Source organism: Periplaneta americana, chromosome 16, assembly GCF_040183065.1.
Source record: "Periplaneta americana isolate PAMFEO1 chromosome 16, P.americana_PAMFEO1_priV1, whole genome shotgun sequence".
Lineage (NCBI taxonomy): Eukaryota > Metazoa > Arthropoda > Insecta > Blattodea > Blattidae > Periplaneta > Periplaneta americana.
The window spans coordinates 165,837,912-165,851,520 of NC_091132.1; the positions used below are offsets into that span (position 1 = coordinate 165,837,912).

The 13,609-nt window shown below is 36.4% G+C and overlaps 1 protein-coding gene across 1 annotated transcript in view; it reads left to right on the forward strand.

The window, feature by feature from the left end:
* The window catches only part of LOC138691785 (uncharacterized), a 37,890-nt gene extending 24,925 nt beyond the window's left edge, over window positions 1-12,965 (forward strand). The window contains exons 6-7 of the mRNA XM_069814177.1: window positions 12,471-12,571; window positions 12,828-12,965. Of these exons, the coding sequence (XP_069670278.1) occupies window positions 12,471-12,474 (4 nt within the window). The 3' untranslated portion in view covers window positions 12,475-12,571; window positions 12,828-12,965. The remainder of the gene's footprint in view (window positions 1-12,470; window positions 12,572-12,827) is intronic.
* Window positions 12,966-13,609: the final 644 nt, after the last annotated feature.

Below are 13,609 nucleotides of genomic sequence, written 5' to 3' on the forward strand. Positions count from 1 at the left end.
GTTAATTTTTGATTGTACAGAATATATTTGTTATTCTAACAATGGTTGCTAGAAGAAAAAAATTATTTCCGGCCCTGAGGATCGAACCCGGTTCCTTGGTTTTTACGTACCAAGTGCTCTAACCAATGAACTACACCGAAACTCAATCCACAGCACCGGATCGAATCTCTCAAATCTACTACTGTTTTTCCTTTTTGTCCTGACTCCAAGTTACGTAGATTTTTCGCTCTAAATGACCTCTAAATGATATCTATGACATGCTTTATATTCTTAGTATGTTCTTAGGAAGTATCTTGTTAACGTCCATACGACCATCATATGGTATTTTAGTAATTTTTTGTTGTACACTTTCTTACATGAAGGTTAATTTTTGATTGCACAGAATATATTTTTTATTGTAACAATGGTTGCTAGAAGAAAAAAATTCGTTCCGGCTCCGAGGATCGAACCCGGTTCCTTGGTTTTTACGTACCAAGTGCTCTAACCAATGAACTACACCGAAACTCAATCCACAGCACTAGATCGAATCTGTCAAATCTACTAATGTTTTCCCTTTTTGTCCCGACTCCAAGTTACGTACATTTTTCGCTTACCAGAGCATAATACTGTGGAATCCCGGCCACCAAGCCACTCAATTTAGTGCGCTCCTTGTATAATGGTGGTTGTCTTAATATATGTCAACATATATGTCGAACTTGGAGTCAGGCCACAAAGGGAAAACACTGTAGTTGAGATATTCGATCCAGTCCTGTGGATTGAGCTTCGACGTAGCTCAGTGGTTAGAGCACTTTGTACGTAGAACCAAGGACCGGGTTCTCTTCTAATAACTTTTGTATATTTTCCTTTTAAGGGAAGAAGAGCAAAAATTAACACAGACTTTACTCGAAGAACGCACCTAATAAAATACGAATGCAAATCATATGTTGAAGAAGCATCCCTGAAACTAACAGCTACTTGCAGTATACTGTTCTCTAACCAGATCAACCGTGAAAGGAATGTGCTTCCTATTGCCTCATCTATTGGAACGAAGTAGATAAATAATATTACAGTTATAACGCCAGTTTAAAAACCATGCGCTCTCCTGCACATTTTATTTCCTGTATGAAGAGATTAAAAGACCAGGAGGTTAACTGTGATCTAATTTTGTAAATAGGGTAGTATCAATATGTATGTATCAATGTTATGGTTTGTGCTGTGAGCGCTAGCCAATAGAGATAAGAGTACCCACGTGTGTGACCTTATGACATCTTATGACATCAACATTCATTCACAGCATTACCCCCCCTTCGTCTCATCCGGCAGAGACTTTCTCGTAGTTGGAGCACAGTATGGGCTTGACGACTGGGTTCTTCCAGTATGTAGCCATAATTCAACCTCACTATACAGTATGTATGGCTGTGATATATATTGTAAAGTTCTTTAGGTCAGGGATTCTTGCCATGTATTAGGAGCGTATAATAAATGTTTACATCATAGACACTGTTAGACTTTTAGTTAGTAACAGTGTGAACTACTAAATGTACAGATGTGTGAAAATTATTAGAATAATCTTAATTTTAAAAGTTTTTTAATAGTTCCTTCACGAATATTAACTGAATTGATGAATATTGGTATATATTACTATACTGATGTAGGATATATTTACTACTAACAATGCCGGAAAGCATTGTTGTACATTGGTATATATCTTATTTTACAGTTGTTATGGGAATTCAGAAATTATTATATTATGTTGGCGGTATTGGAAACATAAAAAATTATAGGCACAAAACAGATGTATACGTTCATTTGAACCTTCACAACAATGTAAACGCAAAGAACAATTTGTTTAAAGTATTTCTTAATTAATTTTTTATGTTTCCAATTCCTCCAACATAATATAATAATTTCTGAATTCCCATAACAATTGTAAAATAAGAAAAATACCAATGTTCAACAATGCTTTCCGGCATTGTTAGTAGTAAATATATCCTACATCAGTATAGTAATATTATATACCAATATTCATCAATTCAATGAATATTTGTGAAGGAACTATTAAAAAACCTTTAAAATTAAGATTATTATAATAATTTTCACACCTCTGTACATAGGCCAAGTAGAAATGATCGGGACGAAATTCAAATATAAACTGCTGAGCCATTTACACCCGAACCCACACTTTCTGAATTCGAAATTGGGATAGAAAACTGAAAAAGTATAAGTCTCCAGGTATCGATCAAATTCCAGCACAATTCATACAAGAAGGTGGACACGCATTATCTAGCGAAATTTATAAGCTTGTACTTAGTTATTTGGGAAAAGGAAATTGTACCACAACAATAGAAGAAGTCCATAATTGTACCTATCTTTAAGAAGGGGGCGACACTAATTGTAGTAACTTTCAGGGAATATCACTTTTGTTGACGTACAAAATCTTGTACAATATTCTTTTGAGAAGATTAACTCCATATGCAAATGAACTTATTGGGGATCACCAGTGTGGCTTTAGGCGTAATAGATCGACTATTGATCAGATTATTTGTACTGGACAGATAATGGAGAAGAAATTGGAGTACAAGGGTACAGTACTTCAGTTATTCATAGATTTTGAAAAGGCATATGACCCCATTAAGAGAGAAGTTTTATATAATATTCTTATTGAATTTGGTATTCCCAAGAAACTAGTTGGATTAATTAAAATGTGTCTCAGTAAAACGTACAGCAGAGTCTGTATAGGCCATTGGCATGTAGCATGTATGAGCGAATCCAGAAATGCATATGGAGTGTTAATTGGGAGTCTGGAGGGAATAAGACCTTTGGAGAGGGCGAGACGCAGATGGAAGGATGATATTAAGATGGATTTGAGGAAGATGGGATATGATGGTAGAGACTATTAATTTTGCACAGGACCGATGGGGGGGGGGGGCTTAATTGTAGGTGGCAATGAACCTCCACGTTCCTTAAAATTCATAAATAAGTAACAGTGTGAAATCAACTATAGTTGCACGTACACTGTTTCTAGCAAATTGTGTTAGATTATTTTTCCATTAGTTTTGCTCATAGAATTCTTACATTGTGTTATTATAAACTCTGTTACATACAGTACTCCTAGGAGTTTTGCACTACAGATGTATTCAATGGAAATTCTGACATTGATGCTTCCAAGGATCGCTTCTATCTTTCATGGTGAAGTGTCTTTAGTTGCAGGGAATTTCCCTATAAGCAGTGGACCAATATTTCGAGTTCGAGTCCAGATACGTTAGAGTGTAATAATGTGGTGAACAATACCGAAAATAGTGCAACGTGTGGTTTATTTGAGTCAGGCGTTTCCGATATTAGAAACAGTAATAATAACGCGGAATCGATTATTTCAGTTGATCCAAATCACAAATATAAGGCGAAATAAGGAGCGGAAATATTTTTCTTTGCCTTGAGGCGCCTGTGTATGGAGTTGAGTGGGCTACGTTTAATTCCATTTTTTTTATTATCACTTTCTTAAAAGCTTTGTGGCTAACACGACAGCGCGTCCACACCTGTGGAGTAACAGCGCGTCTGGCCCGCGAAACCAGGTGGCCCGGGTTCGAATCCCGGTCGGGGCAAGTTACCTGGTTGAGGTTTTTTCCGGGGTTTTCCCTCAACCCAATACGAGCAAATGCTGGATAACTTTCGGTGCTGGACCCCGGATTCATTTCACCGGCATTATCACCATTTCATTCAGACGCTAAATAACCTAGATGATACAGCGTCGTAAAATAACCCAATAAAATAAACACGACAGCGCATCTCTGGAGCTGTGAGATCAGTTTTGTAAGTTTCGTTAGCACATTCACGGCACCATTGATCTCTTTCTTCCTGTAAGTCCAGGCAGAGGCAAAAGGCAATAAAGTTTACTTTTTCGGTGGATAGTTCCAATATTTGTTTGGTAGGTTTGCAGTTTTGTTGTGGTAAGTTGCAATTTTTACCTCTAAAGTATATAAGTCAAACTACAGATTAGAATATTACCGTCATTTTCTTTTCATTACATCTGTTTCACTATTACCACAGTCTAGTATATACAGTCACGATGCTTGAATTTATGAGGCTACTAGGAACAATGGTCTGTGCAGGTACTGTCACAGTCTACTATATACAGTCGCGAAGCTTGTGAATTTTTTGCAAATCTCGTGATAAAGCGCTCCAAGCGGTTAGCAACTAGAAACAATAGACTGTCCACGGTCGACTTTAGATTGTGTCGTATTTCCATCGAGTGCTAGCTCGTTGCGTATTTCACATTGAAATAATCTTTATATTAATAATTTATTTTATTTATGTATAATTATAGCGTTTTTGGTTAGGATACCTTTATGGTTGTGAAATGTTCGTTATTGGTTGTAATGAAAATGTTAATGGCTAAAATACAATAATTTGAATAATAATATTTACCGGTACTAGAGACGTAGAAAAATTAAGTTTGCTTTAATGAAATTTATTGATCACGTTTTATTTTCAATTCTGGTGGGATTATTATTGCTTAGGCCTGCTTTTTTTTTTTTTCAAAGGATATGTTTTTAATTATAGCTGTTAATTTTGTTGTTATTTTTATTTGCCACTTTACTAGAGACGTAGAAAAAGTCTGTTACAATAAAATTTATTGATCACCTTTTATTTCCAATTCTGGTGTGATTATTATTGCTTAACCTCATCCCGCTTTGTTAACTGCATAAGCCTACACTACAAGTACCGGTACACGTAAGTTACTCCATTAATTCATACTTCCATTATTATTGTTGTAAAGGGAAATGCAAATTAATATTTATTGGTTTCATAGTTAATTATCGCTATAATCTTGAATGAGTGAAGCGATTATAGTAAATTTCAGTTCGTTTTGCACAAACAAAAATAATATTAACCTATTTCTTGCAGGTATCTTCGAGTTTATGGTGGAATTTAATATACTTCATTAAAATGATAAATTTACTTTATGCATTTAATATTTCAATAATGGAAGGAACTTGTTAATTTTCCCAAAAGAACACGACACGGAAAGTGTAACATATTTTGTCGTCTGCTAGGAGAGAAATCTGCGATGATGAGGCGATAGTAGCGATCCTAGTGGTGGGCAACTATCCATGTTTGCATTTTTACTACATATAGAGCTTCGCGACTGTATATAGTAGATTGTGGTACTATTTCCAATGTCTGTAATGGGGCGATAGTAGCGATCCTAGTGGTTACCAACTATCTATGGATGCATATTTACTACGTATTGAGCTTCGTAGCTGTATATACTAGACTGTGCTATTGTCCCTGTTCCGTGGCACGTTTTAGTTCGCGGAAATGTAATATTAAAGGAGGGGTAAATGAAATCTCCTTGGGGAAAACGAGCGTTGAGGTAGTTTCGGTGATTTTGGAAGTGAAAATGGTCGCATTTGTACGAATTTCTTGCGGAGGTGGATGTCAAAACTTAAAGATTTTATAGAGAAATATTTCAAGTAAAACAAATTTTTCGGAAAAGTAGTAGATGACGTGTGAAATGGGAGGTGCGTGGTAATGGAAGTGCAAACGTTGTGATCTGTAGTAAAGAAAAGGAACTTAACGATCCTAGTGGTTAGCAGCTATCTGTGGATGCATATTCCATACGTATTCAGATTCGTGACTGTGTATACTAGACTCTGATACTACTGCGATCATATTGTATCATCTTATCAAACATTGCATATGGTATTTGTACAACTAGAGAAATAAATACGTGGAATTCAATCCCGATACGTCCACACCTGTGGAGTAACGGTCAGCGCGTCTGGCCGCGAAACCAGGTGGCTTGGGTTCGAATCCCGGTCGGGACAAGTTAGCTGGTTGAGGTTTTATCTGTGGTTTTCCCTCAACCCAATACGAGCAAATGCTGGGTAACTTTCGGTGCTGGACCCCGGATTCATTTCACCGGCATTATCACCTTCATTTCATTCAGATGCTAAATAACCTGAGATGTTGATACAGCGTCGTAAAATAACCAAGTCAAATAAATAAAAATCCCGATAGTCCCTTCCCTATAAAAACACATTGGTGGCTGCATACCCTGTTTTTAGCGTACGGTACTTAAATAGGTCTACAAATGTTTAAAGGGGCGATATTCACCTTCGACAAAGTTCGTATGTTTTGTAATCGTCCACCTCGTTCTTAAAGTTGTCGTTTATGTTCATGACCATTCATTCAAATACTCGTATTCTGCATACTGTAAATTTTTCCATTCAGCTTTTAAGGGGAATTGCTAAGTAGCAATTATACAAATTTACGTCATTATTTATTGTAAATTAAATTATGAGGTAAGAAAGTACTGAATTATATTAAATTATACCATGTTATAGAAAATAATTATAAATACAATTTTGACACGCACAAAGCCAACAAGTGGGAGAAGGTAATCAACTGTAGCATATGCCATAATATAGCCATAAAATGTTGTGCCGTATGGAATGCTCCTGCCAGCGAACGGTAAAACTTCGTATAAGATATGCTTATAGTATCACTTGTTTACAAAATTGACTAGAAATAAGTCTTCATTGATCACTGTCTCCATAGATTTCTCCAGATTTATTGGACGGAGATCTTCAGCAATTAAGACCTTCGAAGGACACAAAAGAAACTAGTAGACCTTCAAGTAAAGGATAGGAAATGGAATTGGATAGGACATAGCTTGAGGAAAGTGAGCGCAAGGAGCTGGAAGTCCTCAGATGAAACCCACAAGGTGGTCGTCAAAGAGGCAGATATTGAAAGACTTACAGGAGAAGAGTGGAAGTGGAGATGCGGGAGGCTAGGAAATATGGGGCAGACCTAAACCTATTGGATGAAAATACAGGAATGTGGGAATTAACTTGATGGGACCCTTTGCTCCAGTGAGACATACGAGATTTTATTCATTGAATTTGTAAATAAATGAACCACTTATTTATGTCCAAAAACATATTTTTGTAGGAAATAAAAAAAAACTTTATTGAAAATACTAAATATTTAAAAAATCTGAAAACATGATATGTTATACTACAAAATAAAGGAAACATGTTAAGAAAATTTTCAGTTACTATCATCAAAATTGTCAAGCTTACAGCTTTTTGAAAAGACTGGACAAAGGACCTTTCTTAAATAAACACATTTTTTTTATTCGTCAATGACATGAGATATAGGCCTGTGTATTCTTATTTTTTTACCCTTCCCTTCTGTGTTGCTTCCACTTGCCTCCTACTTTGCTTTTTGGCCATGAAGATGTGAGAGTGCGCAACAGTTCGCTTTTGTCTTCGGGAATGTCGTGTAAAAGCGATTTCAGGTCACGAACTTTGTCCTCTGTAATTGGTTGACAATCAGTGTAAGCCTTTTGCATTTGGAATAGAAGAAGCTTTTCCAAACCAAATAGAAAATGCTTCATTTGTAGTCCTCCAATGTAAGGTAGGCTAATGCCTCTAAGTATCCATTTATTTCTTTGTCCAGATGAACTCGTAGTATGTTGATATTGCAAAGACTTCTCTTTCCTTTCTTAGAATTCTTCAATCTGTGAACTTAGCTTCCTTCTGATACAGGAGATTTCTTATACATAATAGAGCATCAGGTTTGGAAGTCCAAGATGTCTTCAATTCTAATAACCCTAACACGAAATTTGTGACTTGCACTTGCAATAATTTCTGTCACATCTCTGACTGCATAATGTCTATCCACTTTGTTTAAGCTGCGCTTCACCGTACCAAAATCCCTGTCATTTGGAAGGTATGAATGTCCACGTATTGATAGTCTGTACACAACTCTCGAAAAACCAACCCGTATCCACAAGTGCCATCAAGAAGATAATCATGAAATGATTTTTGTTTTGCTTTGGTGAGTTATCACTGTAAATATACAGCTCATCGATGTTGCTTGACACCTCTTTCCTCATATATGTCAGCAAGAAAGAGCACACTTCACTACTCCCTTTCCTTGCAATGCCTTCATGATACATAAAAAAGTAGGCCTCATCAGACTTAACATTGTGAATAGAAAATACATTCATTGTCAGTGGCCTTAAGTAAAACACCTGATAGATAGGAATATGAGACCGATATGTATTATATTCTGCATATAATCAATGGTTAAACATAAAATGTTCTTATCTTTGCAGTATTCCTTCATTTGCTTCGTCGGTGTAGTTGGCGCAGTTGGTATAGTTCTGGCCTTCTATGCCCGAGGTGGCGGGTTCGATCCCGGACCAGGTCGATGGCATTTAAGTATGATTAAATGCCATGTCAGTAGATTTACTGGCATGTAAAAGAACTCCTGGGGGACAAAATTCCGGCACACCAGCGACGCTGATATAACCTCGGCAGTTGCGAGCGTCGTTAAATAAAGCATAACATTTTTCATTTGCTTCAGTGATGCATAAAATTTAATGCTCCTCCTTTTGTGAACAATTAATTGAGCTTCTTTTAGCAGTTTCATTAAGAGTAGTTTTTTAACACGGACCTGAAGCTCCTCGCATTCACAGCATGTATCTATCTGCGGTTTGCAAAACCTGTAGTCAAAATGCTCTTTAAAAATGTTATAGTAAAAACTATATTTTACAGAACAATCTGGATATTTCACCTTAAAAAGGGTATACATTTTTTAATGTCTAACTTTGCATGAAGATAGTTTACTTCCTTGGAAGAGTAATGACTTGTTTTCAAGGGAAAACTTGCAATGCGATATTTTACTTGCATCACTGTAGTGATTGGATTAGTCTTCTGGTTCTGTTGTTTCCCTCTGTTGTCCTCTGGTTATTTATCCAATGAAATGAGTTTTTGTAACCTCCTTACATTCTTCTTCTTACCAACAGCTAACTGACTCGTGAATGCTTTCTTACATACTTCGAATTTCCTTTCACCAACCATTACAACCCAAGTTTATTTATGAAAGATCTTTACTCTAGGACATAGGGCCATTCGTAAATAAACAGTTAATACGAAACCACATACTACACACACAATGAGTCGGACATGCGGCCTTTCTTGCCTATATGAAGCGCCTTGGTATAAGGGCCTTTCTTAAATAAGTGATTCAAATATGGATTTTCTGTTATTTTTCATGTGCCTATTATTTTAGTATGATCAAGCATTTCAAATTCTGAAGAGTAGAGCGTATGGAGTAAATGTGTTAGATGTAAATTATTATTATTATTATTATTATTATTATTATTATTCCGTTAAATGCTTTGTGGCTAACACGACAGCGCATCTCTGGACCAATGAGCTCTCATCTCATTCACGGCCGTGCTAAAGGATCCAGAGCGTGAGGGAGGCAATGAAGTTTACAATTTCCTTAGATACTTCCATATTTATTTCGTAGGATTGCAATAAAATTGTGGAAGAGGTAAGTTCCAGTTCTTACCTCTAACATGTATGTCAACATACACTTCAGACTCGAATATAAGTCCGTTATTGGGATAAATTTCAGAACACGGATTCCTTCCTTTCCCTCGTCAAAATTCCAACCTTGAAGACACAAAATAAATTATTGTTACTGAACTGGACGCAACAATAATGAAAAAAAAATACTAAAAAAATGACCTGCTGATGACATCATGAAGCAAAACAAGATATAGTAAAGCAACTTCAAATAGCTGTACAAGTATATATATATATATATATATATATATATATATATATATTGCAAGACATCTAGGTGGGACTCTCCAAAATCGGGACAGCTGTGATCCCTAGTGTAGAGAAAGTTTCTTTTTTAACTAACGGTGGGTATTGGCTCTTCGTCATTCATTCACAAATATGACGCCAGTTGTGTAGACCAATTTTATTTTCTAATAGAATCGTCCAGGGTCTGCCATAGCATGCATGTCTATCCTACGACCAACAATGAGATAAGATGATGATGGGGATTTGTTGGGATGCTGCAGGGAACATGATATAGTGGAGAAAATTCCTTTCTTTTAGTAGTGAATTTTTCCTTATCATAATACTAAATTTATTCCATAGTAGTGTGGTAGATTATTGGTTTTAGACCGGTTTAGGAATTTAAAATAAAATATTTAGTTTTTCTGGTATTTATTTAGTCTGGTAGAGATACGGCCATCAGGCCTTCCCTTTTTGTCTTCCAAGAGATTACAACTAGAATACCCTCAATACAATTAAAATAACAATTACAATATAACCAAAGTATTAAAATAAGTATTACCTAATTAATAAATACTACACAATTTATTGATGAAGTCCACACCTGTGGAGTAATTGTCTGCGCGTCTGGCCGCGAAACCAGGTGGCCCGGGTTCGATTCCCAGTCGGCGCAACTTACCTGGTTGAGATTTTTTCCGGGGTTTTCCCTCAACCCAAGATGAGCAAATGCTGGGTAACTTTCGGTGCTGGACCCCGTACTCATTTCACCGGCATTATCACCTTCATCTCATTCAGACGCTAAATAACCTAAGCTGTTGATAAAGCGTAGTAAAAATAACCAAATTTATTGATGAACTACTAAGTTATTTAAATTTAATAAATTATGACTTCACTGTGTTATCAATTTAAATTATCAGTTATTATGATTTTTCACTTACTACTAACATTTATTTAAAATAGCCTATCCATCTTCAAGTGAGGTTGACCACTGGGATCCGGAATTAACAAACATAAAAAAGTTAAAGGGAAATGAAACGACTAAAATAATTATTCGATTTGTACATTAAAACAAAAAAATTATGTGTTAACATATAAATGATAGTGTAGAATTTGAAGAGAGGACTTCAGAATTTCCATCACAATCTTCTGAACCTCATAAAAGGAAGTTTTATGGATATTACATGTAAATTTTGGTAGACAACCCCTCGCTCCAAATAGTAAGCCTTTAACATCCCAGTTGTAAAGCGAAATGCCATATTTTTCACTGAGGTATGGAAGACAAGGTACATATTTATCTCGCTTATCATCATTTATCTGCAGTGCCTGATTCATGTCTCGCTCAAAGCATATCGTAGGATCTAAGACCATCGCTTTCTGGGTTCTTTTTTTTTCCTTCGTTATTTAACGACGCTGTATCAACTACGAGGTTATTTAGCGTCGATGAGATTGGTGATAGTGAGATGATATTTGGCGAGATGAGGCTGAGGATTCACCTGACATTTGCCTTATGGTTAGGGAAAACCTCGGGAAAAACCCAACCAGGTAATCAGCCCAAGCGGGAATCGAACTCGCGCCCGAGTGCAACTCCGGATCGGCAACCAAGCTCCTTAGCCGACAGAGCTACGCCGGTGGCTTTCTCGGTTCTTCTATTGATGGCAATTATATCCACCCTTCTATGAGAATCATCTTCAGACACACAATGAATCTCCTCATGTACTTCATCACTGATTATACAGGTGTTAAAAAAGTTTATTCAAGAATTAAGGCAGATGTTTTAGTATAGAAATTAAGAACAAAGAAGAAATTAGTTACTGAAATGTAAATTATACGTAGAATAATTATGTATGGATGAAGTTACTGGAAATTGAAGCATTTAACTGTATGGTAAGACAGGTCTGGTTTACAAGAAGCCGTGTCTGGACGAGTTTCTGTTACTGATCAAGTGCATAGTAAGTTTGTGTTTAAATTTAGTTTTATCACAGTCTAGTATATACAGTCACGAAGCTCAATATGTAGTAGATATGCATCCATAGTTGCTAACCACTAGGATCGCTACTATCGCCTCATCATAGACAATGCGAAAGAGTACCTGCACAGTCTATTGTTCCTAGTAACCTCACAACTCAAGCTTCGTGACTGTATATCGTTGCTTACGAGATTACACAGTGTAATATGCTTGGTATATTTATAATATTCGTACTCAATCAGTAATGCACAATTAATCGAACTATTTTCACGATACACAATGCTTTGTAATGGTACTATTCATCATTTCTTAGGGCAGCGAGGCGAACCTAGCGGCAGAAATTGTCATGACTCACAGAGACCTACTCTCGATCGTGCTATGCGCCAGCTTGTGTAATCTCGTAAGCAACGCTGTATATACTAGACTGTGGTTTTATTTCGACAGTCCGTAATGCTAGCAGGTAGCAAATTCCAGGGTTTTGGCAGGGCTATTGTGAAAGAAGACGAGTACGAGGAAGTGTCATGTGAATTAGATCATAGCAACTTGTATGAAAGTTTCTCAACTGAGTTTCTATAAATCAGTTGCGATCACATAACCTCTTCTTTCAGTTGTGTTGCTAACCACTAGGATCGCTACTATCGCCTCATCACAGACAATGCGAAATAGTACCTGCACAGTCTATTGTTCCTAGTACCCTCACAACTCAAGCTTCGTGACTGTATGTACTAGACTGTGGTTTTATTTCGACAGTCCGTAATGCTAGCAGGTAGCGAATTCTAGAGTTTTGGTAGGGCTATTGTGAAAGAAGACGAGTACGAGGAAGTGTCATGTGAATTAGATCGTAGCAACTTGTATGAAAGTTTCTCAACAACTGAGTTTCTATAAATCAGTGTCAGTCAAATAACCTCTTCTTTCAGTTGAGATGGATTTAATCAAGATGGAACCTGAGGTTGGTCCGTTGAACTTACAAGAGAATCATAACACATACGAAATAGAAGAGAATAAGGCTTCTTCAGAGGTAAAGTGAAAAATCTCCATAGTTTTATTATTTTCACAAGAAACACCTGACCCATTATCAGTCATTGCCTGTGTCTATCCCTAAGATCCTGTTCCTTTTTTTGCCTTTAATTTTCTTATGAAATTTGCTGCCTCTTTTGAGAGAGTTGACCCTTAGCCAATAACAGCCATGCATAACCAGATTCATTACTGTTACAAATGAAATAAATTTTAAAACAACTAAATAAAATTATTCATGATGTCTTTATATTCTGTAGGAAGGGAATTTATCACATCTGGAAAAGACGGACGTGAAGACAGAATGCGTGGACAACAGTTACGAAATAAAATCAGAGATAAAAGTTGAAGACTCTTCAGTGCCTACGAGCTTTGCATTCGTGAAATGTGAAATTGATGTAAGTTGTTCACTGTCAGTATACAAATATACAGGTAGTGCATTTTTAATAAATGTGAAAACCATTAACACTGCAATATTAACTGTTTTCTTGTTTCCAGTAGTTTCTAAACTTGTACTGTTTCATTTATACATAAAAAAAATAATATTTCGCAGATATATATTTCTGGTAGAACTGAGAATTATCTCGAATGTATGGAGAAGGTTCATGTGCATAGAGACAGGATTTCATATTAACTTTACAAAATTTTTCCTTTCTTGCACTGATCTAGCAATTACTATGCTAGACATTCATTGATAGGTTCAAGCAGATATATGGGTTTCTTCAAAACTCACAAGAGATTTGGAAGTTCTTTGTGTTAAGAAGTAAGTTTATACAGGGACATCATTTTATTTTTACTTTAATTTTTATTGTACCTGAGTTTTTTAATGTACTTCACTCCCACCCTTTCTACTAAGGAAGTTCCAACTCCACACAGAACCAAGACCGCAGATAGTAAGCAGTACTGAGTTACTGAGTATAGTACGTTTCATAAATATGTTCGCGTTTTCCAGTGACGAAAGAGCTTTCAATATTGAATCATATTTTCGCACAGGTACTGTCCGTTTGCCTACGTCGCATCCCGATTTCCCCCACCTGCTTCT